Genomic DNA, 24,790 nt, shown 5'->3' on the forward strand with positions numbered 1-24,790 from the left:
ATCCTTGAGTAGTGTGGACTCTTCATAGCTCCTGATCTTCTGCTATGCCAGAGCAGCTCACCAGGATTTTCACAGTCTGCTGTGCTTGCTTGTACACTACTGTTCAAAGGTTTGGGGTCACACAGACAATTTCATGTCTCCCACGAAAACGCACCCTTTCATTCATCATGCATTCATCATCCCTTTCACGAGGGTTTTCATCACCAATTAGCCTTTCAACACCATTAGCTAACACAATGTAGCATTAGAACACAGGAGTGATAGTTGATGGAAATGTTCCTCTGTACCTCTATGTAGATATTCCATTAAAAATCATTTCCAGCTAGAATAGTCATTTACCACATTAACAAAGTCTGGACTGGATTTATGATTCATTTAATGTTAATTTAATTTAAAAAAAACAGCTTTTCTTTCAAAAATAGGGACATTCCTAAGTGACCCCAAACTTTTGAACAGTAGTGTATGTTCTCTTGTCCTATGATGCATGTAAGAGATGCAGATCATCTTAGTTGTAGTACCTCTTCTCACCTGCATCTCAACTGCACCTGGTATCTGCTGAGCACGGAACTCTCACATCTATAAGCAAGACTGTAGTGTACCAGTTACCTGATGAGTTTGATCTTCACAAGGCAGCTGATAGTTTTGCTACTTCAGATTTTGGTGAGTCTTGCCAGAGCTAATGTCATTTTCACCAAAAGAGGTGTTTGAAATTTTTCACGTCTTTGAGGCGTTGCCCATTCATCTTAACGTTTGTTGGTGTGTGTCGATTGTGGCTGTTGATAATGATCTTCCTAAGCTCCTGGAGTTCTGCTTTGCTGTTTCCCATCATGTCATCAGGTTGCATATTGGACCAATGGGCCTTTGATACATGGCCTTTACAAGTGTATGAGAACCTTTCTTTACAACTATAAATTATGGCAGTGTTGGGTTTTCAGTGACTTCTATGACTGCATTTTCTATGATGGAATCATTTAAACACATGAGTCTTTGTCACAAACACAATCATGCATTCTGGTTCTTTCATAGAAATAATACAGGTCTTTTGGAAATAAGGCTAAACCTGTTGGGTCAAAATTATACGTACAAAACACAGACTTCTTTCTTCATCGCAGTCCACGGACTTTTGACGTCGTTTAACTCAGGACTTTTACGAGGCCAGTCTAAAACCTTAATTCCTTTACCATTTTTGAAGATTCTGATCCTTTTAATGTGTATTTGGGGTCATTGTCTTGTTGAAACAGCTAACTGTGTCCAAGACCCAAGCTTCTTGCTGAAAATTTTAGGTTTTCTTAAAGAATGTGGAGGTAATCCTCCATCTTCATTATTCCATTTACTTTGTGTTCAGCACTAGGTCATGACTTATTGTCTCTCAGCAGGAGTAGTTAGTTTGCATTTTCTTCCTGAGCGTGGCAGTGACATAATCGTGCCATGCACTACACAATTACAAACAATAGTTTGCACAGAGGATTTTGGGATCTCTAGCAGCTTTGAAATGGATCAAAGTGACTTTCTTGAGTTGTTCAAGCTGGTGACTTGAGTTTACAGATTTTGCTGAGCTCCTTGGACATTCCCTCCGTAGTGTTTGTGGCTGAGTCTAATGAGTGTATCAAATGGGCCCTTTTTAAATTCGCTAAATTAGCTGTGGTCAATCGTAATCACTCATGAGAAGTTAAGAGGCCATGTCACTAAGAAAAGTTGATGAACACAACTTTCTACATCAAAAAACTCAGAATTCAAGTTGCTATATGTATACTTTTTAACCAGCAGATGTCATATTTTATAAATTTAAAGCTGCAGTTAATTCCAGCCATTTTCAGTACAAAAAATCGCTAATATTCTATTTGTAAATAAAAAATATGACAAGAAATACAGGGAATATTGGGCGTGCATCGCGAGGTGCATTTCCTTGAAAACGACCTATTCGTGGATTATATACCGACTTCAAGACATGTTTTGGACAAAATATTTTACTGGCTTGTTTCGTCTGGATGTCCAAGGTTGGATTATGGCCGTTTTTTGTGGAATATTTTCATCTGTGTGTAATAATGAACCCGCAAATGTGAGTCGCGCTGTGTACGTGGAAGCCGTGTATAGAGAACGGATGGATGGATATTTGTTGTTTGTCGGACAAATGTGTTTATATTACCCGCTGTGGTAATCACATCTGAAAGTGGTTTATACCGGCGGATTCATGAGAATCTAAGCTTTCCATCGGTGTATAGTGTTTGTATAATCGCGTTTGCAGTTTCAGATATTTAGCAAATTGCTTATGCAGATCTCAAAGTGTACCGCGGGCGGGACACTGAAGCGCAACGGGTTAAGGAAACAAAATGAATGAATTTTTTTGTGACAAAGATGCAAGTGTTTCAATGATTGAATCACAGAAGATTTAGAGCTTCAAGAGTCATTTCTAATCTCAAAACTGCAGCAGCTAGTTATAGATTAAACTTCAGCCCAGTGTCAATGTGATTATTACTGTGGCATACTGAGCAGACTTAACACAGGATTATAATCAAATTTAAATATGTCAAATGTGTTTGGTTGATGCAGATGGAAAGCATTTACAAATCAAAGGATCTCCAAAAGTCCAGCAGCAACTACACATGAATCTCTTCTAATGATGATCTCCTTGTACAGTCTCTTTACAAAACCAACATTAGTGGTGAAGTGAACATCATTTGTTTCCTGGAACATGCACTGGGTACCGTCCATGTGGATGCAAATTTTGGGCTGTACATAGATGGGAAGCTTAACACCGGCTTTAAGGCCAATTCATGCTTTCTGCTTTCCTCAGGATCTGTATGACAGTATGATATCCCTTTGCAGTAGCAGCCACATGCAGCAGAAATGTTTCCACATGACAACACTACAAGAAGCACCAGTGCACATGATAGGAACATGTAGATACAATCTATTGAAAATGTAGGAACAGGGTCCTCCAACTGCACTACTGTAGACTAGGAAAATTCCATTGCAGTTGTTGTTGTGCACATCTGCAAGGCAGTACAATCAAGGACTGGATGAAGTCAGCACCAGGACCATCACCGTAGAATCCCACATAGTACCAGTATTCATAGACTTAAGATTAATTTTCACTCATTGTTAAAAAGTTTTCACTTGTTGTTTGGTTAGATTTAGGCACACAATCTACTCTGTTTAGTTTGGGGTAAAAAACAACCTCCACAACATGTTTGACCCCCTTTTCCTTTAGTGGATCACATGGGTGACAAGTCCCGTTCCATCTATTCTATCATTGGTTGGCTGAAAAGGAGTAATAGCTCACTCTAAAAAACCATTCAAGCCATCAGTAATGCCTCTATAGGAAGCAATTACCATGGTAAATTACACCCAGATAAAATGACCAAGAATGTAAACCAGCTCTTTCAGTGGAAGCACAGCAACCAGCACTGCTCTGGATGGTATTTTCCTGACCTTGAAACTGGCTTTCCCTAGCAGGTAAGTTCAGGCAAATCAAGTAATGAAAGGTGAGTTGTTGGTATTTTGGTGAAAATTGGTCTCACGCTTTTCTCTGAGAATAGAAGTGCCAGAAGCAGCGTCTTATGCTTTTATCAGCATCAGAAAAACTAAATGCTTGCAGCAAATGAGTAATATTAACAGAATATTACTTAAAACATGAAGTATTTGTTCTTCAGGCAAACACTCTCCTACCATTAGCTGAATTTGCATTGGCATTAAAACGCAACCTTTGTGATGAACACAGGCAAATCCCTCTGGATTGATCTAAAATAATTTTGCTGGTTCTCTTACAGTTTAAGTAAATCACACATATGTTGATAAATGTGCAACTTTGATTTTACAATTGCAGCACCATTATGCACAGTCCATTGTCATTACCATGATAATTACTACTAGATTAAATTAGCTGAAAACAATACCAGGTTTACACACATCTGGTGACTTTGTTATAACTCTGTATTTTGTTTTTTTATGCAGGAGACATTAGATTACTCGAGGTAATTAATCCCGTGTACCACATATTCCAGCACAGAGGAATAAAGTTGATGAACCATACAATGAAGTTATGGGAAAGAGTAGTGGAAGATAGACTAAGGACAGAAGTGAGCATTTGTGAGCAGCAGTATGGTTTCATGCAAAGAAAGAGTACAACAGATGCAGCATTTGCTTTTAGGATGTTAATAGAGAAGTACAGAGAAGGTCAGAAGGAACTGCATTGTGTCTTTGTAGATTTAGAGAAAGCAGAAGACAGGGTGCCCAGAGAGGAACTGTGGTGTTGCATGAGGAAGTCTGGAGTGGCAGAGAAGTATGTTAGAGTGGTGCAGGACATGTATGAAGACTGTAAGATGGTGGTGAGTTGTGCTGTAGGTGTGACAGAGGAGTTCAAGGTGGAGGTGGAACTGCATCAAGGTTCAGCTCTGAGTCTCTGCTTGTTTGCTATGGTGATGGACAGGCTGATAGATGAGGTTAGACAAGAACCTCCATGGACTAGCATTTTTACAGATTACAGTGTGATCTGTAGTGAGAGTAGAGAGCAGGTGAAGGAAAATCTAGAGGTGGAAGTATGCCCTGGAAAGGAGAGGAATGAACGCCAGCCACATCAAGACGGTGTGTGAATGAGAGTGACCCAAGTGGAAGGGTGAAGTTATAGGAAGTAGAGATAAAGAAAGCGAAGGATTGTAAGTACTCAGGGTCAACAGTCCAGAGCACTGGAGAGTGTGGAAAAGAGGTGAAGAAGCGTGTACAGGCAGGTTGGAAGGGGTGGAGAAAAGTGTCAGGTGTGATAAAAGAGTGCTAGAGTGAAAAGAAAGGTGCAGAAAATGGTGGTGAGACCAGCAAGGATATCTTTAGAAGGATGCTGAGTTTTAAACAGCCAAGCAGGAGGCAGAGAGGAAGAAGAAAAAGGTGGTTGATGGATGTAGTGAAAGAGGACATGAAGTTAGTTGGTGTGAGAGAAGAGGATGCGGAGGATAGGGTTAGATGGAAGCAGATGATTCGCTGTGGCGACCCCTGAAGGGAAAAGCCGAAAGGAATAGAAGATCATACACTCTAGCCCAATAATAAGAATGGTACATGTATATGAGAAGATGAATATTTGAAGTAGAAGATTGGTTGCTAATGAAGTAGTAGCAGATAGATGCATCACTAACCAGGCTAATCTTTATTTACTGACTTCTATCATCATTGCACTAACTACTTGGTAGAAACACACACCATCTGTCTCTGTCGCAATGAGATCCTGAGTGAGTGATGTGACAGACTAAAGGCGCATTTATCAATCATTGATCTCCACTACGAAGTCTGATTTGTGTTCTACTTCATGCAGTTTGTGCTGCTGCAACTACATGAACCTAAATAGCTTGTGTACTTAGAGATCCTCACACAGCCTACATGCACTGCACCTGTGGTTGTACTTGCAGGGTTAAAATAGGGCCCAAAATGCCTCATTAACAGCTAGACATAGCATTGTCTCCTCACACTCAAAATTGTGTCAACCATCTGAAAAACCAGTGGGCTCAACTGGCCATCCTTACATTCCAACAATGAAAGCACATAAAACATATTCAAATATCACATTTTGCTATCAACCGTGCACTGCCCACTATGCTTCCAATAAAAGCAGCATAAGGAAGTGCAGTGTGTTCCACTATCAACAACACCTGGTAGGCTTTGTAGCTTAGTGTTACGGCCACCAGTATTGGTGTGCCGATCGTTCTGGGGTGGTGCTTTGTTGGGCCTTTTGTTTGGGAGAAGTTTGTGTGTAGGTTCAGCTGTGGCTTGTTACAGAGCCTTTTGGAGCCCCAGCTGCCAGCCGTTTCAGCTAATGATGAAGCTGATGATGACCTGCACTCTCGTCTGGTTCTCCCCGCCCTCCGGCCGTCCTCATTGGACCACCCTCCAGCAGCTCCTCCTCCGACCAACCAGAGGCAGCCAGGCACCACACCTGCTCACTATAAAGCACCACCATACCATCAGTCTTGGTGGCTGGTGTTTAGACCAGTCCACCCTGGTGCTCTCTCTGTTTCGTGGTTTTGTGTACCTTTGTGTGGTCTTTCCGTCTGGAAGCGCTTGTGGTTGTGTTCCAGACAACTCTGACCTTTTGTTAGCAGCTTTTGTTTAGTGTGGAGACTGAGGCTCCACTTGTGTAGTTGCTAACTTGGTATAGAAACCACTATGTATGCTGAGCTTTGGTAAACTATGCTCATTATGTATACCGTTCCAGAGGCACCAGTTTTGTTTAGTTTGTTGGTACACCTTTTGTATTGGTTTTTGTTCTTGGTGGTGGGTGTTGCTTCTGTAGTTCTGTTTGGCTAAGGAGTTTAGTTGTTTTCTTTGTGTTTAGCTTAGTTTCGAACTCTGTTAGCCGTTATGTTTTATTCTGTTCTTTGTTTCAGCAATACCCACCAGACTTGTGTTTCGTTGTCACCTTTTTCGTTCTCTTTTACTACTAAGCAATAAATCCCTTACCTAAACCAATTACATCTGGTTATTTTGTTGCATCCAGCCAACCCCTAGAGGTTGGGTCGTAACACTTAGCTTTGTAAGGATACATTTTTTAGTATGGACCAGTGTTTCCCCTACCATTATATTAGGGGGGCGCCCCGCCCCCCCAGAAGGTCAAGTTAAATTAAAATAATTGTTACTTTTCCTGCATAAAGGCCGCTCCACATGCTGTCCTTACAGCACTCGCTGCAGCACTCCACTGTGTCTACTCCCCCCTCCCTCCGTCTTGTAAACAGTCACACTGCCCCCCACCCCACTGTCACCACACACACAAACACTAGTTTGCAGTGGCGCATCTCGTGTTTTACTTTCTACAACAAACTACGGCCAAAATATAGAGTTATTTCAGCCATAAAATAAAGAAGCAGAAGAAAAACCACCTCTGATGACAGTGACGGGCGCCATGAGGTAATTACGACCGTATAGCGGGGCCATGTGTTGTTGTTCTCAATCGTGTAGGCGTGTTAAAAATGAAAAAAGTGGGACCCGCGATGAAACTTCATAGAGAGAAAAAAAAATGAAGACGCTCTTTTAACAGCATGACTTCTTATGATGCAAAATTGGTCCTTTGAGACGACGTCTGTCATAATATTGGGCCTAAAATAAATAAAGTATCATTATTATTATTATTATTATTATTATAAAATAATTAGATGAAGCCTTTCAACATCGTAACGTAAAAATGGGCTAAAAATGATTCACACGCTAAATAAGTGGTACAAAATGGTGAAAATTATATATTTTAATATCGGCGTGCGCGCACACGTGTACACACACACAAGCGTGAGCGCACATGTGAGCAGACTCCCGCCAGCGACTGTCGGAAAATGGCACATGAAAAACAAAGCAAAATCTCAGTGTTTTTTAAACGCTCACAGTCACAGGGTGATAATGGCAACACCAGCCGCCCCTCTGACTCTTCAAGCAGTAGCACCCAGAGCAGCTCTGCCTCTCCCGGGCCAAGTGACAGCAGCTAAAGTTCTGCATGGCAAGCCCCCCCACCTGCCCCGCAGCAAAAGTCATCATCTCACCACCGCATGTCGGGCTTTGACCATATAGACTGTATATATAGTGGACGTAGCATCTGGATCCAGAATTGAAGCCAACCTGGAAGTGTCAAAAACTTGCAATATCATAGGGTTGGCTCCAAAAAGCTTTTGCTCCATAGACCCCAATTCATTTTTGGAAAAAATAAAATTTGATAGACTGATGTTCTACGGCTCAGGATTTTTTTCCCGTTAGTTTTCATGGTCAAAATGAGAGATCAGGTGGCCGATCTTAAAATAAATCAATACTGAATTTTAAATAAATCGTTAAAGTTGGTGGAGCCAGGGGGCGTGGCTATACTTGATAGACAGCAACAGAAGCCTCTGCGGTAAAATGTGGGCGGGATAAGAGAGTCCTCAGCCAATCCTGCCCCAAGTTGCTCTCCGGTCCAGTCTGTTTGATGACGCTTTTTACGTCACTGTCTCCAAAAAATCCAAAACGGCGACCAGGAAGTAGCAAAATCCGGGCTTCATTTTCTCGGCGTTGAAACCAACGGGTGACGTCACGGTTAGTTTACGCCTGACTTTGACCCAGCTTGGTTGTCAGAGGGGAAATATTCCCCCTGGCTGTACAAAACTGATATTGGTAAGTAATTAATGCTTAGAGCACACGATGCGATATCAGGCCAATTTTAGTTTAGTGTCGGGTGAGACAAGAGCAGACAAGCGCCGACAAAAAACCTAGCCAAAATCGGCCTGATATCGTGTTGTTAGCTCTAGGCATAAGCAAGTAATTAATAAAAATACATACATTACATAAATGTAGGTAGGTAATTAAAACATATTATGACTCAAATTCCTTATTTCGAGTTTTTGTACGACGGCGACAACGACCGACGCGAAAACAACCCCCCCCCCCCCCCCCCCCAAGGCACCAATCCTAGAGGAAACACTGTGGACCTTCAGTTTTCTTAATGCTCTGACTTGCAAAATCTTGAATATTTTTCTGCAAACAGCTGCCGTGCTGGCCCGGATTGAAATCTGGGAGCAAAACCAACACCATAGGCTTATAGGCTTCAGCCCCACCACTCAACGTTAGGATAAGATGGTATAGCTAATGGTGTGGTATCATCTATTTCATTCTCCTCCTTTCTTCAAGAGCCCCTCCAATAAAAGTCAAATTTTTAAATTGTTAACATGTCCATATTGTGTTTTATATGCTCTCTATGAACATTTAGGGCTAAATTACTCTAGTATTACAATTTGCCATTGTGTGGAGTAGCTTTAAAGTGTCTATACAGGGTCAAAAATGGCTGGTGTTAGTGGGGACAGGGAAATTCCATATTCGCCGCTCCATGTATGCTAAAGGAGAAAAAGGTGCTACATCTGATTTTAAGGGATGAGAGGATTGAAACAAACTTAGAAATGTGCCATTTTGATGAACACAAATGACTTTATAGGGGCTCAATCAATGACCAGAGTGGAACTTTAAGCCTACCAGCATAAAGTGGAAGATGTAAAACACACTAAATTACACGCATTTTAGCGTGCTTTTAATGATACAATCCAGAGACCAAAGGAAATAAATCCAGAAAAGCCTTAAAAAATGTGTGGTAATGTGACAGATCTCAGTGAGCTGTTCCATTTGCGCCTAATAGAAACTGTCTTCTACTTATTGAATTCCATAAATTTGAGGGACCTGTCAGATGGATAGTATTTCTAATTACGCATCTTATAAAAAATGGAACAGGTTGTAAAATCAGAAGAGCCGTGAATGATTTTGTCACTGTTGCATATGGAGTTGGTCTTTCTGGTTTAGGTTTACAATGAAGAGTCATTAAGGAGTTCACTTTGTTGAGTCAAGATTGAAATAGCTTTGTCCTACAAGCTTGCTGATTGACAACGCTGCCAGTCAGTGTGGTGATACTGCACTGTTGCTTTCATTGATGCTAGTTTCTTGGCCAGATTGCCCTTGATTAAGAATCTTAATCGCGGTCAACTTTAAACACAATTACATAGAAATTCAAGAAGCAAAACCTGGGTGCTTGTAACTTAGACATACAGCACGCTAACAAGACTAAAAAGCAATATTAATTATCTAAAACATTTAAAAACATATCATCTAGACCTCAGTAACATTCATGTTAATCAGTCTTAAAGCTTGTGGTACATGCAAGTTTTCTAACCTGTGATTCATCCTCAGTGCCACAGCGTGCCGTCTGCAGTTTCTCCGTCATGTTCTGTTTCCGCTTGCAGAGAGCAACTAGTGAGGGCCAACTCACTGGTTTCAAATTGAGATTAAGCCCCATACTTAAGCTCCCTAGTTGTGGTGCCCAGCCCCGCAGCATGTCCATGGACAGTCTCTTCTTGAGGGTCCCCCAGCTGTCACTGCCTGAAGCGGACAGGAGGTTTGGGACGCTTCCTCCAGTGGGGCTGTACCCCAGGGACGAGTTGCTTATTAGGCTGCCCCACCGTCGCTTTCCCATAAAGCTCATCTTGAACTTGATATTGGATATTCAAATGTACCCTAACTAAAAGAGGTCACCGAGCAAGTCAGACAGCTTCTATAAACAACCAGGCATCCCACTTCAGGAGCGGTATCCCAACAAAATGAATAAGTTCAGCAATTTCCAACTGCATCTGCAAGAAGTAAAATAATCCACGGATCAGTTGTACCCATAGGAACCAGATTATGCTATTGAAAAAATCAACTTCTTATCCATGAGCTGAAGTTTAGATGACTTAGAGGCTCTGCAACAGACATATGTCCTCTTTACAGCTGTGTTTTGGTGCAGCACAGCACATTCTTCACAGAGGAGGACAATGGATGCAGTGGGACTATTGAGGACAGATTGGTGATTTTGCTCAGAGGGGGGTGAAAGCCAGGGGAAACGCTGGCGACAGATACTCAATATATCTGACTGGATGAGAGCTGCAGTGGCTGGGGTCACAGATGTGGATCCGATTGGACCAGGCAGAAAGGAGTGCTGGGTGCTGGAGCCCACTGATATAAATCACGTGGAGGTATAATTAATGCCTCGGGGAAGTGAGCTCTGTCAGGCAGCCAAAACTAGATTAGAGGCAGATCAATGGTGCGTGTCAGGAAAAGAGGTGGAGCAACAGTGGATCATGCCACACTTCAACACAAAAACACCATAATGAGCTAAACATTAATGGAAACAATAATATATTTGCTGCAGAGAGAAGCAAACAAAATCTGGTGCTTGAGGCTAATTGAAAATTCTCAGAGCACCATAAACCTTTTGTTTTTCTCTTGTGTGATTTGACCAAACAGAGAGACAAATACAGAGAGACTTCCTCATGTTTTCCATTTCTTTCATTTGCTCGTTTATCAATGACCTCTCTCTCACAGCCCACAACCATCTCCCTCCCACTCACTGCCCACTTGTCTCCTCCTCATTTTCTCATTGTTGTGTGGTGTATCAGCTGCAGAGGAATGTGTGGATGTTGGAACAACTAGGACCTGAAACCCAGGCTGCCCTGAAGCAGCGAAGCTCTCTGCTTCAGTGCTGGATGAATGTGGGATTAGATTTGCATGGTGTGACACTGATAACAACTTACAGGTACACATAAACCAACACAGAGGGAGAGTAGAATGTTGGAAGTGAGCTCGGCTCACAGCAGACATGCTGACAGGCTGTAGCAACCAGCAGTGGAATAGCAGCCAATGACATAATACCTGCCAGGAATGTCACAGATTTGTCTATTTTAAAGAACTTGACAATAATGCAATAAGTTATGACGTTTTTGGTTGGTTATTAAGTGAATGGCTCAGCATTAAAAAATCTTTTTAAAAAATCCTTTGAAAATGTAATAACTGCAGCCGATGGCATAATAATACATAAACAGGACTGCATTTCTTGGAAATAAGACTTTTTTTTCCCAGCTTTACATCAAAAATAGGCATAGTGGATGGCATAGTCTTCATATTCATTCATGAAGGATATGTCCCATGTGGCTCTCACTCTGCTTAATTATGGTTGTAAGAAGCAATGTGAGAATTATTTGTTGTACAAAATCTTTGTTTAGAATATTGTTTATTTGCTTAGATATATAAATTCACAACTCCATGTCAGCGTCTCTGTTGGACGTTGCATTGCCAAATTAGTTCACCGCATTTTTTTTTCTCGGAAAGCATTTCGTCAAACTTTTTCCAAACATTTCTCAAGGAAAAACAATTCGGTCATCACTTAAAACTGTCTTTAAATAACTGGACTGGCACTATAATGGCATTTAAAGCCAAAAAAACTGAAGAGTATTCTGTACATAATGAACTAAGGGCAAAAGATCAACACAAAATTGATATTAATTATTCCAGTGAATGTCCTTAGTTTGTATTGCCTGAAAGTTACATTACTGAGAAGAATCCAGGCTTTCACCCATCGGCTGTTCTCGCCAAAAAACTGCTTTATATGCAAACTGAGACCACAGTTGCGCCCTGCAGCCTCGTAGAGCTTCGTAATACTAATGGAACAGTCGTCTTCTGTCTAATTCCAGGCTTCAGAAGTTTGGGGTCACCAAGGCAACTTCATGTTTGGACCTCTGTACCCCTATGTAGATATTCCATTAAAAATCAGCCATTTCCAGCTATCCATCCATCCATTATCTATACACCACTTTATCCCCATTAGGATTGCGGGGGAGCTGGACAACCAGGACAGGTCGCCAGTCTGTCAAAGGGCTACACATACAAACAATCACACTTGCATTCACACCTATGGGAAATTCAAAATAATCAAACAGAATGTTTTTGGACTGTGGGAGGAAGCCAGAGTACCTGGAGAAAACCCGTTTCCAGCTAGAATAGTCATTTACCACATTAACAATGTCTAGACTGTATTTCTGATTAATTTAATGTTATCTTCATTGAAAAAAAGCTGCTTTTCTTTTTTAAAAAAAAGGACATTTCTAAGTGACTCCAAACTTTTGAATGGTAGTGTATAAGAGAAGAAATGCAGAAGGCTGCAGTTATTACATTTTCAAAAGATTTTCTTACTTCTAGGACATTGACGTAACAACTAGCCAATAATGTAATAAGTTTTAACATTACTGGCAAAATGTTGTTACTTCATTGGCCCAAAAAATGTGTGAAGTTATTATGTTATTGGCTTTATTACATTTGAAATGGCCAAAATTATTACCTTACTGGCAGGTATTACATTAATGGCCATCATTGCATTATAGAGCTCCGGGAGATGACGTCACACAATCCCGGCATGCAACAGTCGAAATCAAAACAACGCCATATTGGCAGGAAGGCGCGCTGTTTAAACTACTGCCAGCCAACTCCTAAACGTTCTTCAGCGTCGACATCAGAGATATGGTGGACAGTTGTTGCGCCCCGGGATGCCAGAACAGCCGAGGACGAGCAAAGGGGAGAGCATTTTAATCGGATTCCCAAAGATCCTGAAAGACGACAGAGGTGGATCACTGCCATAAAACGCGCAAGAAGCGAGCAGAAGAAAACGGAGCGGTGGGAACCCGCAGGCAACGGATTCCGCTTATGTAGCGACCACTTTGTATCAGGTACAGAATCCGTTTCCTAAGCTTTATATCTGATCGCGTAATTTCTAGCAATATGATGCTGATATGTTTCATGTTAAGTCAACTGAAGAAGAATTTCAGGTCCGGTAAAAGGTCCGCTCCGACCGCCTCAAGATTCTTAAATAAGATACCGGGGGCATGATTTGGATCGGATATGTTTAGTTTGTCCAGTTTGTTTGTATATTTTATAATATCGTCTGATTTAAAATGAAAAGTAAACTCAGACGGCGTAAATTTTCTACCAGCGCCATTCATTTTGAAGCGGAGTTTCCTGCCAACATGGTGGCGTAAACAAACGGAGTCACGTGACGTCCGGAGCTCTATTGGTTGCTACACAGGCTTAAAAAAATTCACAGAAAGAATCAAACAAAAAAACATGACACATTGCTATGCTTCCAAGTCACCCGGTTCTCCATTTGCTAGCCAGAAGCCTTCTTAAAAACCCACTTCACTACCATGCTACTGGAGTGTGCATCCATTACTAGAAGGAGCTGGTTGCTACACTGCAACGGCTGCTCTGCCTCTGAGACATCATGAGGATAGTAACCATGGGGAAATGAAAGAGAAAGAGAGAGAGAGAACGAGAGAGAGAAGGAGGCGGACGTGGAAGTAAAGTGGACGAGAGCAGTGAAAGAGCAGAAAAAAGATGCAGGAAAAAAAGAGTGACGTATAATAAACACAACAGACACTTTTACTCTCTAAAATGTCAAAAATCAATTGCATAAGCCCTAAATCCGATATTTATCCGAAATAGATCAAAAACAAGGCAATGGGCAGCATTTGCCAACAATCAGCATATAGTCCAGTTAAAAATAAATAAAAATGCAATTATTAAAATTAAATATATATTTTTTGCAAATCAGTGTATTATTTACACAGAGTAATCTGCCTACTAAATAGGTTACAGTACTTGCCCATAAGTACACTACACTTTTAGAGTAGTAGAGAATAGTGGTATTCTTTAAAATGTATTATGTATGTATTTATATTATTCCATTGTTTTATTTGGAAGCATGGTTCATAAATATATACAGCACTGTTCAAAAGTTTGTTGTCACTTAGAAATGTCCTTATTTTTGAGTTTTTTCACTTTAGATAACATTAAATGAATCAGAAATACAGTCTAGTCATTCTTAATGTGGTAAATGACTATTCTAGCTGGAAATGGCTGATTTTTAATGAAACATTTCCATAGGTGTACAGAGGAACATTTCCAGCAACCATCACTCCTGTGTTCTAATGCTACATAATGCTAATGGTGTTCACTTGTGCAATTATGTTAGCACATGAATAAAAGCGTGAGTTTTCATGGAAAACATGAAATTGCCTGGGTGACCCCAAATTTTTTGAATGGTAGTATAAGTACTTAGCTGTCCTTCACCCACAAAAAGAATGCTTTGGACAGTGAAGGCTCCTCAGACGTGACCCGCAGCTTCACATCTTGCTCACAGCCACAGCAGTTGAAGTCAAGCTACAAGTATTTTCAATTTATATCCCTGTGTTAGCAATCTCTGCAGTTTATTTAAATTAATACTCGGCAGAATAATAAGCATATTGTGTGAGTGTTTGCATGTATGTCGTGTAATATTTTTTGGGTGCGATATACGAAAAAATAAAAGATGATTTAATTGTGACAAATGCTATTAGACTGAAGTATAAAGATAAAAAATGTATGAACTACATAATAATGAAGGTCATAGTAATCACTGATGTTCTGATGATATTGCAAATGCAGCTGTAAGATTATAAAGTAAAACATGTATTTTGGTGATTGCATGCATCGTAGAAAATTATAATGGAGTACTTAAAGCATAATAGTGTAAACTGAAGGCAATATAACTTGTAAAAGATGTCTATCATAAACATAATAACAATACATAAAGGTATAATATGAATGGAACCCGTCTTAAAATAATAGGGGGAAATATGCAAGGGGGGCTGAGGCAAAGTCTGAACATGTCTGGGCGTGTTCTCTGTAAAACATGACCTAATGATAACCTGATGTCCTCTGTAGGGTGTGATCTAATGGTGAAATATGACAAGCTGATGTCAAGATCGGATCAACAGATATAGAAAAGTATCATAGCGTCAAAACTCCACCAACTCTCACAGCATAAAAGACAATGCACAGCTCAGTATCTCTGGTTTTTCTTGTAGTGTTATCACTACGAAGAACTACTCCTGGATTTTCTGTTAACAATAAATCCTGCTGCGCTCGAATGCCTACTTCTCATTTTTTGTCAACCTTTAAAGAAGTTTTTTAAACATTTCAACACGGTCAAGCCTAAGACTCTGGCCCATGATTTGGGACTTGCTTCCATTTCACATACAACAGCTCTTTACTCTCCTTTCTACTTAACTAGCTAATGATGCAGTTTTGCTGTTTGAACTTTTCAGCACTTCCTTCTGCAAAAACAAAAAAACAAACAAAACACATAATAAACCAATCAAATTATTATTTTGGTAAATGTTGCAAGAGTGACATCTTTCAGCTGCAGCACTCTACCAAACCCTTCCATCATAATTATGTACTGCTTCCTTGGCGCATTTATGTGGGTTCAATTTGTAATTATGTTATCTCTGAAAGCAGACAGCCATTCAGCAGCTGCGGGGGTTGCTGTGATCCTGGCTACGTCCTTTGAAATAAAGCTGAGTTTGCCATGGACAGCTGTAGAGACAGATTCATTTGTGGTGTTTGGAGAGCAAGCTACCGTTTGAAAAAGAGAGCCAGGTAATCTGGAACAGAGATATTACCAGAGCAAGTGATTTGTTTGCTTCACTATAAAGAGTTTTGGATTTTGTGAGACTTTTGCTTTATTAGACAAGTAATAATATTGAATCAGACAGGAAACAAGGTAAAAGAGAGGCAGCATGAGAGAAAAAAACACCATTACTACTAGTGTACATGATGGTTGCTAGTCAGTTTATTAAACGCATTAGGGTCATCCCAGAACTGAAGGATATTTTACGTCCCATCCATCAAATTTCAAATAATCCATGTACAAATCACTAAAACATGCAGTTGTGTACATTTACTTGCCCTGTGACCAAATCTGAAAAAAGCTAGGAAAAAATAATGCTTGAAAATATTTTTAAAATACCAAATAAGTCTTGACTTCCTCCTATGAGATTTTTCTCTTGTCCCACTCCCCTGATGACCTAATTGAATCTCAAATAAAACCGTTAAAATGAAATTTAAATTTAATTATTTTTTGTATTATTTTTCCATCGATGTCTCTTGTAATTGTAGGAAAAAAATTCAATCATCACAATATTTTAAATAATAATTTACTATGCATGGAATGTGCATCTCACAACCCTGTTAGCATTAATCTTTTTAGCTGGTGGAAGAAGAAAACAGTAAATGACGTGATATGGTAGAATTAACATCATCAAACACTTTTCCAAAAGAATGGGTCGAGCAAAGCTGTGTCTTCTCTTCTATTTTTCATATTTTCATAACATTGTCAGCCTTGACTGAATGTCTCACTCTACCTCATGCAACCCTGTTACGCATATTATCAGGATAAGACAAACTCTTCTGACTTTTTTTTAAAACTTTTTCTATCAGTCAGTTTGTTCTCTTGGTCGGCAGTAACAGCTAGCTAAATATCTAGCTTGTAGTCCTGAGAAAAAGCTAACGTTAGCATTGACTAGCATCCCTGTTACTGTGATTAGAGTAGGGTTAGCAAACAACAATTGAAACATGGAATAAAAAATAAAAATGGTACCGCTGATGTGTAAGCTGAGCCTGTCAAACCTTTGATAGTTTATGACCTGTTATTGATGAATATCTAGCAGGAAATTGTAAAAGAGAAGGTTAGTTTAAAAAAAAAAAAAGTCAGCCCAAATGTCCTCCAGTTCTAGGATGACCCATCAGCACCTTACTGAGTGAAACTGATCATGTGGGACAAAACCTATTCTTTGCTTCATGACTCATTTCCTACCTCACGACCTCAACTTTGCTCATCTCACTGACCACAGTATAACCTACTATTTCTGGTACAGTTTCAGGTATCATCTGTCAGTTCTCTCTCTCACTCTCTTGCCCTTTTTGGTGCAAAAATACTATAATGACATAATAAATGTGCATGAAACTGCTATGAAACTGCTTTCACATGAGCCTCTCTGCAGGACTGCAAACTGTTAATATATACAGTAATACTCAGTAACAAAGTGAAACACATTCTAGTTACTATTCAGTATTGAAAACCCACTCTTTAAATCTTTTCCTCAATCTTTTTAAGTCAAAATGTGGGAGCTGCTTTTGCTGAAGATGCTTTACAAAAATAATAGTCTGCTGTGGAAATGGGGATATCTAAATCATTCATAGATACAGGAAATTAAACAGGCTTTTTCTGTGGACACCTCGCAAATGGGCTAATTCAGATGTGGCGAGGATAGTGTAGGTCCAATAAATGAAAAGAGCTCTTATGCAGTATGACTTCAAAGCAACACTGTACAGACTTGTTCTGCTACAGGTTATTGGAAATTAGTGTGGAAAAAATCTCCTGGGATAGGAAAAGAAACATGGCAAAAAGAAAAAAAAAAAAAAAACACCTTTAATTTACGCTGATGCTAAAAATTAGCACCAACCTGCTTTTTTGGCGCTTTTTTCGTAATCATCCGAATATCACTGTTTGTTGTTTACCAAGAGTCCTTTTCCGACATATTGGATTAACATTTCTGTCCTTTTCAAATGAAGGAACACTCAAATGCGTGCAACAGTTGAAATAGGACTGTAAAGGCAACAAACCGTTTGCATAACTTGAACATTTAAAAAGGCCAGACTGAATCCGTAAATACTTAAAAACTTGAAAAGCAGTGTGGTCAATTCAGAAAATATACACGACGCAAAGTTCTGGTCCTGGAGACTGCCAATGATAACGGGAAGGCTTTACACATTACTGTACAGGACTTTGAGAAGGCCACTTTAAAATCTTACGTAATTCTAGCTTGATTTAGTCACTTCTTTAACACTTTTGATGTGCATTTGGGATCATTATTTTGTTGGACCACCAAACTGCATTCCAGAGCCAACCTCCTGGCTGAAAATATTATGTTTTCCTGAAGAATATCGAGGTTATCCTTCTTCATTATTCTGTTTACTTTGTCTAAGGCACTAGTTCCACTGGCAGTAGAACAGCTTCAGAGTATAATATTTCTACCACAATGTCTGACGGTAAGGATAGCGTTTGAGGGGTCGGCAGTTTCTTGTCTTCCTCTTAACAATATCCTGTACTAGGTTCAATGGTGTTCAGATCAGGTAAGTTGGCTGGCTAATCAAGCACAGTAATACCAAGGTCAGAAAACCCTCTGGTAGCAGTTCTGGCACTGTGGGCCAGTGCTAAGTCCTGCTGGAAAAATAAAAATTGAAATTGGCATTCCAATAAAGCTTGTCAGCAGATGGAAACATGAAGTGCTCTGAATATTGTTAGATGGCTGAGTTGACTTTGGACGTGATGGAACAAAGTGATTTAACGCCAGCAAGACTTTAATGATATTGGATTCTGAGCCTCTCCACTCTGTAGGACTGTAGGACATTGATTTTCAAATACATGCAAACTTACTTTTATCTGAAAAGACAACTTTGAACCACTGAGCTACAGTCCAGTTGTTTTTCTCCTCAGTCCAGTTGAGATGCTTCTGATGTTGTCTGTGGTTCAGGAGCAGCTAGATATCAAGAGCGCAACAGTTGTAGCTCCTTTTTTTAAAGGTATCTGTGCTTGGCGACTGTAGATAGACTGACATCAGCCTCAGCCCCTCTGAAGCTCTCGTCTTGATAACGCTTTCAGGACTGCAGTCATCCCTGTTGCTTGTACACTCTTTCCTACCTCACTTCTACATGATTTGATACAGCACCAACAGCCAGCACTTTTAGCAATAATAACCTTCTGTGGTCCACTCTCCTCGTGTCGATGATCATCTTCTGGGCTACAGTCAGGAGTCTTCCACATGATTGTGGTTGTAGTGAAACCAGACAGAGAGATAATAATTTACGCAAATTTGAAATGATTCTAGTAGTTTCTTATAATTTATAGTATTCTAATAATCTGAGATACTTGATATGAGTCTCACACACACAGACATACACACACTTGTTGCTGAGGCTACAAAGCACGCTGCTTTTGTTCATATGAACCGGGCCTTGGCAGTTACACTGCAGGGGGCCACAAATTACATACATAGCTAGTGTATAATCAGTAGAATTGGCGCTGCAATTACGGGTGAGGCAGTCCACAGCGGTAGTTGTAAGCGTCACACGTGTGCTGACAGAAAAGCAGAAGGATGAAAGAAAAAAAGAAAGAAATTCAGTGCCTCCAGATGGTGTAAAGGTCAAAAAGCAGGCTTGTGGACAGAACTACTTGTGATTTCACTGAAAAACTGACAAGGGGCTTTGGCTTTCTCCACTCACACTCAACAACTGCTGATGAGGAGCATCGAGGTTTCTGAGAAAGGATATAAAATGCTCTTTATGATAATTAAAGACTGTTGTTGTGCAGCCAAACCTCCAGCTACCAACTGTAGATGAAGGCACTTAGTAGTTGGACAGCTCATGCAGAAATGAGTTAAAACTGTGCTTGTGCATAGAAAGTATTCAGTGAAACAAATCATCAGCAGTTTTTTGGCAGGAGGGCGTGGTATATGTGCAGAACGTAGGACAAGTAAAGGATTAGCTATTCCAGAAAGCAGCTAACTTTGATGTGATCAACTGTACACTGAAACATTCTTAACCTGGTTAAACCTTTTCACTAAATTTACTTCTCTCGCGTCTTCCTGGTGAGATCAGAACACTTACGTCCTGTTAATACCTGAAATGCCAATAGATGCGAGCTGTGGAGGTCCGTTTATAAAGGGGTCCAAATGCAATCCAGTTGACTTTGGCAATAAAATCTGGCTAAAAATCAGAAATGACTTTACTCTGTGCAACCTCTCAGTTGGTAAAGATAAATTTCAGGTTTTACCAAGCATTTGGATGTGCAGTTAGGCTTCCACGCTACTTTTTCTTTTGGTCAGTTATGCATTGAATCACTGTGCTCATCTCCCTGCATGTAAATGTTCCACCTGAACAATTCCAACCGTCACAACTTTGCGTAAATCACTTAGCCCCGCCCACACTGACTGTGATTGGTTTTAAAGAAATACAAACAAGCCAGGAGCGTTTTTACCCCCGATAGCAGAATGACAACTTGGTGCAGCCAGTCCATTAAACACTACAGAATGGATTGGCAGCATATGACGTTTATTGCAACTAAACATTGACAGCAAATTTGTTCATAATGAGCGAAGGTCTGATAAAGTGTACTCATTTTCTGTTCCTGTGGAGTCGTATCCAGTATTTATTAGACCAGGCTACAAATAGGCATCTCACTCTTTAAAGGTGCAGCGTAAACAGCATCATTGTGGGGGAAAAACTGAGCATCCACAGACAATAGAGAAAGTTCTGTCAGTGCAATTTTGCATTCAGTTCATCTTTCATATAACTTTCAATGGCAGACTGTTCGTAAAGAAAAGTGTCTGCAGTGTCAAAACTACACACAAGACGTCAGCAAAGAAAACTTGAAATCAGGGGCTGAATGGCTAAGAAAGACATATCAGTAATTGCTTAGCAAGTTGAGAAACAGTGAATGTCTGGCTCCCATGTGCATAGGCAGGGTCAAAATACAAGATCTGACTCTCTGGGCAGCAAGGTCTCTTCCCTTGTTGCTCACTCTCCTATTTCAAATGAGGCAGAAAGGATGCAATTGAGCCAAGTCAACTAATTTACTGCCAAAATCAGATTGCTAACACAGACATCAACAACAATATAATTATTAGAGAAATAAAATTGGCACTATTTTGCCGCAGCCCTAAATCAGAGATCTTGACTATTTTAAGAAATGTCTTCACGAAATTACACGTTTAGTGTTTGAAGCTGAGCTCAGCAACTTCTTACACACTATTTTGGTGTTCTCAGCTGTTTTCTTTGTAACCCGGTGAATCAGAAAAAGCACACACGCAAAAACCTACCTTGTCTTTTAGCATTTTGGCTTTTCCTGCTGTTCTGTACAAGTCGTCTCCCTTAGCTTCTTGGCATACCAGATAGAGGCAAACATAGCAACAGGGGAAATAATATTGTTTGGTCAGCCTAAAGGAGTCTAGCTTCTGCCCATCTGGACTCAGAGCTCCTTAACGGCTGAATGTAGCACACAGGCGAGAGCAGAGAAGAGAGAGAAAAGACAGGAGGATGGCTCGCGGGAGGGAGAGCTCTGCACAGCGAAGTGAGGTCTCTGTCAGCCACGAAAGCAAAGAGAGGGAGAGAGAGGTTAAGGGAGAGCAAAGGAGGGGACCGCTGATTTCCATGTGTGAAACAGCATCTTTCAGCACCAATTGAAACCTGCAAAGAGGCTGCTGGCAAGTCCAAGTTTCCAGAGGGGAGTGTTGGAAAAAAGTCACTGATATTTGGCTCTCACAATATAGTTGTCTACACTAACAGCACTCATCATTCTAAAGAAAAGACCAAATTTACTGACGCGTCTCAATCTATGCCTCTACGTTTACAAACAGTCAAGGCTGGAGGCATTAAATTTTTTTAAAGTTATTTTATTGTCGTTTGTAGGATTATTGTAGAGGACAGAAGAGAGCGAGACAGGAAACATGGGGAGAAGAGTTGAGAAATGACATGCAAGAAATGTTTGTGGGTGGGACTCAAACCCATGATTGCTGCGTCGGGGACTATGGCCCTTGTTTATGGGTTGCCCGTTCAACCAGTTGAGCTACTGGGGCATCCAGGAGGCATTCCATTTTTTTTTTTGCATTAGGGGCTTTGCTTTTATCACAGTGCAGTTGAGGACAGACGACCATCGACTGCACTTTGCCGCTCCTGGAGGCCACTTAATAAAGCGAGCTTTACAGATGGTAAATGATTCCTCAGGAACATCCTGCCAGTGCCATGTTTGAAGTCTTTCCCTCAGAGAAGAGATATCGGTCAATTAATGCACCACATCTCGTCATTTTAAGAGCTTCTTCTTACAAGCTGTGATGACTCTAATAATGCACCTTGATTCTAATATGTTTTTTTATTTTCTTATTAACTATTTATTGGATCTTAGTACTTTATTCTGAAGTATGTTATGTGGCATTGTTCTCTGTCTTTTTACTGTCCTATTTCTCCTGTATTTGTTGTTCTAGATGTTGACAGTGCACTTGAGCTTCTTGCACCTCTTTCCAATGTGGTTTATACTGCAAATGGCAAATAAACTGAACTGACAGACAGGTTAAGGTTGGGGAGAAGAGAGAGGGAGGACATGACGGAAATCTTGTTGGAAATGTCCTTTTTATATCTACAATCCTTAAAAGCTTCCTCTAACAAACCCAAATCATGCCCTAATATTTTCAATCTATTAGTATGTAGTAGCTTTCTGTTGCTACCACATACAGATCAAAGGCATACTGAAAGCCAATGAATCAGATAAAAAGTAGAAAGCTTCATTTTCCACGTTGTCTCATACCAGCACTTAGTTGTGTTCTGTTTAACTTTGGATTGCTTCAGTTTGGTAAAACAGCCAGTAATATAGATTAAAAAGGGAATGTTGCATTCCGAGTAATAAGAACTTTTATCTCTCCACCTGGACTCTTCTAAGCTCATCATGTGTTCACATGTTGGAATTCATATGCACTGTGTTGTGTAATACTGCTTTTGCATTTTGCCTCTGTGTCTAATTATGCCATATTTGTTTGCGTTGAGTTTTCCCCTTTGATTTTAAAGGCCTGCAAACAATAATTGGTTTATTTCTCTCTCTGTGTGTGTTGTATTTTTTGCAGTGTTTTCAGTAATTTTTAAAACTGTTGTGTTTGGCAGTGAGCTTTGGATGATTATCGTGCTGGAATATTCCTCTTCTGCAGACGAGAGTCATCTAGTCTTCCAGGTGTTTTGGTGAAAGTAATTTGTTACCTGTGAGTCATTTTAGGAGGATGACCACTGCCAGCCATGGATTAGTGGGTACTCATGGTCATTCTGTACCTCCTGCGACTGTTTTTATGGAGTTTTTTTTTCCTCATTTTGTTTGGTCAGTGTGGACATCCCACCAGAACAGTGTGTTATTGAAGTGCTACAACATTGAGCTGATTAGAATACAACTTGAATGCGAGAAAATGTCTTTTAGAAGGAAACAACATAAAATACAGCTGCTACACATTGATCAAAATATCAAACGTAGCAAAAAAGTCTGAGATTTCTGTTAAGCTTCACAAAAGGAATAAGATGTAAAAAATACAACTTCAAGACATTTAAAACTGAATTGTTTCATTATGAAGTCAACTCAGATTGATGATTTGATCATTTACAAGCTGCATCACCTGAAAATAACTTCAGTTCAGTTTATTCTGAGAAATTTTCAAGACCTGAAAATCCCTGAAATGCGACATGAACTCTTTGAGGATGTACCGTCGCCCACACAAACAGAAATATTGTTTTTTTTTCATAAAAACACAAACATTTCTGTATGTGTGATCATAACCAGCTTTAAATATCAAAAACAGAATTATTACTCCGCCAAAGAACGTGGCCGAGTTATGTGACGATCAGCGGTGGTTTGTCTGTTTTTCTGTCTGTGAGCAACATTACTCAAAAACAGACTCACGGATTTAGATTAAATTTTCAGGGAAGGTCAAAAAAGACAAGGACAAGTGATTGGATTTTGGCAGTGATGTGGCTTATAGTCTGGATCCACGGATTTGTTAAAGATTTCTGTATCATTGTGAGATAGCGGCACGGCATCACTGTAACTATGACAACAAGTAAACACTACGTCAAGCTGCCTGCTGACGATCACAATTGTGATCCTACTACAAATCAACCGCTGCGGACTTATCCATCGGAAATGATACAAGGAACAACTGATAAATTGTTAGGGTGTTTCAGAATCCCACCAAGTCCCACCGCCCGCTACATATTTAGGTCACGTGATTCAGTATCTGTACATAACGTACACATGCATAACACACGTCTGTGCTCAGCGCAAGGTCATTTTTTGTAGGTACATCTATATTAAATGGGCACATTCTATGTTGCCGGAATTTCTGATCATCAATAACTCGTTAGCGTCAGCATTAATTGTCGTTGTCTTTGTTTTTAATACTAATGTTTTTTTTATACATCTGCAATGCTGTATATTATTTTTATTTTTGTCTTTTATGGGTGGGACAATGAATGGAAATTAGCCTTGTGCTAAATCTGGCGTATTTACTGCAACCTTTTGTAAACTACTATGAGATTGTATGTTCATTAAAATGCACTGTTCCGTCCAAATAAATAAATAAACAGATGCTACATTCCTAAAAGAAAAAAAAAATGCTGCATTTCTGACAATGCCAATATGGGGAATGAACAGCCTTGGCAGAGTGCTGCGCTCTCCGAGTGCTTTTCTTGTTTAATTGATGTGCACACCTCATAATGGGTCAGATGAACACACTGCATTCCCAAGCATATCCTTTCTTTTACTCCCTCCATATCCGTCAACCTTGACCCAAGACGTTCTCTGTTCTACTTAATGGCTTCACGTCAAAACCACTCTAATCAACCAGTTGACATGGTTTGCATTCAAATCTGAATAAGAACCACGAAGACAACCAGAAATAGGACTGGTTCCTCCTACTCAAAGCACGTGTTTAATAACATATTTCAGTCCAACCCTTATAATAATATGGTTGCCCTTCTGTCACGAAAGGGAAGAAGTGCAGCAAGATAATTGCTGGGAAATATGACATGACACAGCTGA

At 40.1% G+C, this 24,790-nt stretch overlaps 1 protein-coding gene across 39 annotated transcripts in view; it reads right to left on the reverse strand.

Annotated features, from left to right (window-relative positions):
- dlg2 (discs, large homolog 2 (Drosophila)) overlaps nt 1-24,790 on the reverse strand; it is a 203,132-nt gene that overhangs the window by 61,880 nt on the left and 116,462 nt on the right. Inside the window, exon 1 of one of the 39 annotated variants that reach the window (XM_051937122.1) lies at nt 21,042-21,071. The exons of the other annotated variants lie outside the window; for them this stretch is intronic. Coding sequence (XP_051793082.1) covers nt 21,042-21,056 — 15 coding nt within the window. The 5' untranslated portion in view covers nt 21,057-21,071. Of the gene's footprint in view, nt 1-21,041; nt 21,072-24,790 lie in introns of those variants that run through there. 39 annotated transcript variants of the gene reach the window in all.

Source organism: Acanthochromis polyacanthus, chromosome 17 (genome assembly GCF_021347895.1).
Source record: "Acanthochromis polyacanthus isolate Apoly-LR-REF ecotype Palm Island chromosome 17, KAUST_Apoly_ChrSc, whole genome shotgun sequence".
In the NCBI taxonomy this organism is placed as follows: Eukaryota; Metazoa; Chordata; class Actinopteri; family Pomacentridae; genus Acanthochromis; species Acanthochromis polyacanthus.